This window comes from Arachis stenosperma, chromosome 5, assembly GCF_014773155.1.
Source record: "Arachis stenosperma cultivar V10309 chromosome 5, arast.V10309.gnm1.PFL2, whole genome shotgun sequence".
NCBI lineage: Eukaryota > Viridiplantae > Streptophyta > Magnoliopsida > Fabales > Fabaceae > Arachis > Arachis stenosperma.
In genome coordinates this window covers 138763841-138768091 of record NC_080381.1, presented here as the reverse complement: position 1 = coordinate 138768091, position 4251 = coordinate 138763841, and the positions used below count along the sequence as shown (strand labels likewise).

At 40.8% G+C, this 4251-nt stretch overlaps 1 protein-coding gene across 1 annotated transcript; it reads right to left on the bottom strand.

The window, feature by feature from the left end:
* Positions 1–3313: 3313 nt before the first annotated feature.
* LOC130981525 (uncharacterized) lies at positions 3314–3832 on the bottom strand. Its single transcript, XM_057905112.1, has 2 exons — positions 3641–3832; positions 3314–3559 (listed from the first exon to the last, which is right to left on the bottom strand). The coding sequence occupies exons 1-2, from the start codon at positions 3830–3832 to the stop codon at positions 3314–3316; spliced, it is 438 nt and encodes a 145-aa protein (XP_057761095.1).
* Between the last annotated feature and the right edge of the window lie 419 nt (positions 3833–4251).

The window sequence follows — 4251 nt, the reverse complement described above, 5'->3', positions numbered from 1 at the left end:
TACAGTAGTGAGAGTGATAGTGGAGTTGATGGAGTAGAGTCTTCTTGGGTCAAGAAAGTAGATAACAGAGAGAAACATAGGCCTGCTGCTGACAGAAGAAGGGAGAAAGCTATTGACACTGATGACTCGAGCTATGAGGACATCGAATCTGATGAATGCTCTGATGGAGGTATTTAGTGATTAATTGTGTGTCTGTTATTGAATTTACTTGTTTAACAGATCTGATTCCACTAATGTAGTTTTTCTACACAAATCTTATGGTATTTTCATGTAATTTCAGATTCAGATGACGAATTTGATTGGGAAGATTCATCAGATGGAGATGAATGGAAGTCAGAAGATTCTGCTCATGAGTTAGACTCTGAAGATGAAGGGCCAGCTGTGTATCCACATTATAATGACAAGGCCAAATTTGGTGATCTGAAGTTTGAGGTTAGTATGGTTTTCAAATCCAAGCAACATTTTATGGCTGCCACTAGAGATTACACTATACAATGGGGTAGGAATATTAGGTTCTGTAAGAATGACAAGGTTAGAGTGAGGGCAGTTTGTAAGTGTGAAGACTGTCCATGGGTAGTATATTGTAGACACAACCCCAGTGATGGTTCCTGGCAGATAAAAACACTAGTTGACAATCACACTTGCGCAAGAAAGCGAAAAAACAGAGCTGCTACATTAGAATGGACTGTGAACAAGTTATACCCTAAACTTAGGAAGCACCCTAAGATGAAGCATAGGGAGGTGTATGATTGGTTTGTTAGGAAGTGCAACGTGAAGCTGAATAGTTCATGCATAACCCGAGCTCTTAAGGCATCTAGGAAGATAGTTGAAGGGGATGAGATTGCTCAATACGGGTTGATATGGGATTATGCACATGAATTGCTCACTGCCAACCCAGGTTCGACAATTCAGGTGGGTGTGATTCCCATAACTGATAATCCGCCTCAATTCGATAGATTTTATGTCTGTCTAGATGCTTGTAAGAAGGGTTTTAAAGCAGGCTGTAGGCCATTGATAGGTCTAGATGGGGCATTCCTAAAAATATTACACGGAGGACAGCTGCTCACTGCATGCGGACAGGATGCAAACAATCACATTTTTGTGATTGCATACGCAATTGTTGATGTTGAGAACAAAGAGAACTGGAAATGGTTCTTGGAGCTGCTCCTATCAGACCTGGGAGAATATGAGGCAAAAAACTTGTGTTTCATATCAGACATGCAAAAGGTGAGGACTAATTTGAATCACGATTTGATTTTTAAGGACTCTTTTGATTTAATGATGCTTCTTTGAGGACTGTTATGACTATAAATCTTGTCGGGCTTGACTTTTTTTGCAGGGGTTAATACCAGCAGTCAAGGAACTCGTCCCAGCTATTCCACACAGATTTTGTGTGTGGCATTTATAGAGGAACTTCTCCAAACAGTGGGGCAGCGTCGAACTTAAGGACTTGGTCTGGGAGTGTGCAAGATCGAGGACCCCGGTTGAGTTCGAGAGGAGTATGAATAGAGTCAAAAGGATTAATCAAAAAGCTTGGGAATACTTAGCCAAGTGGCCGAAGGAAGCTTGGACCAAAGCCCATTTCAGTGAAGGGCCAAAGGTCGACAACATTTGCAACAACGCTTGTGAATCCTTCAATGCAAAGACGAAGCATGACAGAGGCAAGCCTATTCTGAGTCTGGCAGAGGAGGTACGAAGAATGGTTATGAAAAGCATGTCTGATAATAGACTGAAGCTTCTGAGTTATCAAGGAAAACTTGCTCCAGTTCAGCAGAGTAGGCTGGAATCTCTTATTAAGTTATCCAGAAACTGGGCTCCCTACTGGTCGGGTGATGCAAAAGAGGAAGTCTATGAAGTCCAAGGATGGCCTACTAATATGGTGGTAGATCTGGGGAAGCATACTTGCTCCTGCAGGTTTTGGCAGTTGACAGGTTGAATTCATAACTTATTTCATCTTTCATATGCATACCATGATTCATACTTAACTGAATGCCTTTTTTTGTGAAAAATATAGGCATGCCTTGTATGCACGCAATATCAGCCATCCAAGAAAAAAATGATAAGAGTCCTGAGGAGTATTGCCACGAATGGTTGAGCATGGATGCTTACAGAAGAACATACCAATTCAATGTTAATCCTGTCAAGGGACAAGATCTATGGGAGAAAATTGGTTCTCCTGCACCTGTTCCACCTCCTATCAAACCCAAACCAGGCAGACCAACAACAAATAGAAGGAAGGACAAGGATGAAGAACCCACTGGCACGAATACAAAAATGAAAAGGAAGTATGCTCCAATTCAGTGCATGTACTGTGGAGAGGTGGGCCACAACAAGAGAACTTGCAGCAAGAAAAAGCAAGACGATGCTCAGGAGAAAGCAAGGATGATGCAATTGCAGCTTGTAGCTGTTCAACAACCACAACCTGCACCTGGTCCAGTAGCAGAAAAGGAAGATCACATTCAGACTATACAGACACCACCTGCAGTAGCAGTAGCTGCTCTAGATGAACAAACTGAAATTTCTGTTACTCAGCATGCTCAGCTTCCACTGACACAACAATCCCAAACCTCAAGCAATGTCACTCAGGTAATGTTGTAAAAAATTTTAATTTTAGCATTGGTTACTTGTAGCTATTTTTTATTTCAGACAATGATGAAAACTGTTTGATGCAGACTAGAAAAAGAGGAAGGCCTCCAAAACTCCATGTAACCAGGGCCAGGGCAAAGGGAAATGCCTCTCCAGGAGCAGTTGCTGTATCTGCTGAAACCATCAAGGGTACCAGCTCCGCAACAGCCAAGAAACTTGCCAGCTTCATGACATTTGTTCCAACTCCGGGTTTTAAACCTCCCAGAAAGAAAGACATGGAATGATTTCAAGACTTGAAGACATAAGATATAGGGCATTTAGTATCTGTTATTTTGTCGGGGCTAAATTTTAGTTTTTATAAACAATGTGGGAGTTGTGGTATCTTCAATAGCCTTGTTTTTTGTATAGCCCTTTATGGTATACTGCTTTGAACTGTCAGCTACAACCTTTTGGATTATTATCATGTTAAAACAATGTTCTTATTTGAATCTGAGACAATGGAAACTAGTTCACCATTGGTGATGTTATCATGTTTTTCTATTCCTACTTCACTTAATTTTAATTTTGCTATGACTGATTTGCTTATATTATGTTATGATCAACAACAAAATTGCATGTAAATAACCTTTTTACAAGTAAAGAAACATCAACATACAGGGTTTTCACAACAACAGAAAACTGTCAAGGTTCACAGCATCATCCTTTTCACCTTTTCACAGTAACTGCTTCACTTCCCACTAAAGAACATACACATAATCATAAAAACCACAATCACAACTATTAATCCAAAATACAGTTGCATCCTAAGTGCTTTTACTTCAGCTTCTAGGGTCATCATTCTCCAAGATATGTTATGGTTTAACAAAGCAGCATCACTTTCCATTTGTGCATCAGTTTTAACTTTTCCTAAGTTCTCTAATCCTTCATAGTCGTCATCCTCAGCCCACCTAAAGTAATTGCAGTGGCTGCCCTTCTACACAACCTCAGGGAACCAAATTGTCAAAATCCAACTAAAATCATTTGAAGCTTCATGAAGACTACACTGATAACTCACCCGGTATCTTGGACAAGCATGGAACAATCTATCAAGATTTTCTCTTGTCCCAGACTTCTTGATCACTGTCTTCAGCCCACAAAAGCAAACTTGGTCGGAGTTCTTCCTCCGCCACCGCAGCGAAGAGCTCTCAGCATGGCTTTCGTGTGATTGGGACACATGTCCACTGCGACCCCCACCTACTTTACCCATCGTGCAACCGCTCATGAATTTTCGGCCTCTGCAGAATCAACCTCAAGCTGCAGCAACAATGGCCATTTAAAACGAAGAGGGTATTATGGTTTAGGGACCTAGGACTAATTTGACATACGTATGGAAACATATCTTGTCACCAGCCACTCTGCGCCGAGCTGGCATGCTCATATGCCACACTGACAGCCACCTAAGCAACAGTTAACGGCGTCATTGACGGAATTGATGGAAATTGGACGGAAGGACTAACATTACCAGTTTTAAATTTTTCGGGGACAAATTTTATTATCTTTTTCTTACGGGGACTCGTTTGAAGAATGGGCTATCTTTCGGGGACCAATTTGGCTATTTACTCATAAAACTAACTATGTTTAGCTACGTATTAAAATATGCATGGATTAAATATTTTTTTCATTCTT

Coding starts and splice junctions, on each gene's coding strand:
- LOC130981525 (XM_057905112.1), bottom strand. CDS start 3,832: ATGGGTAAAGTAGGTGGGGGTCGCAGTGGACATGTGTCCCAATCACAC. Junction 3,560..3,640: donor ATGCTTGTCCAAGATACCGG/GTGAGTTATCAG, acceptor GAGGTTGTGTAG/AAGGGCAGCCACTGCAATTA.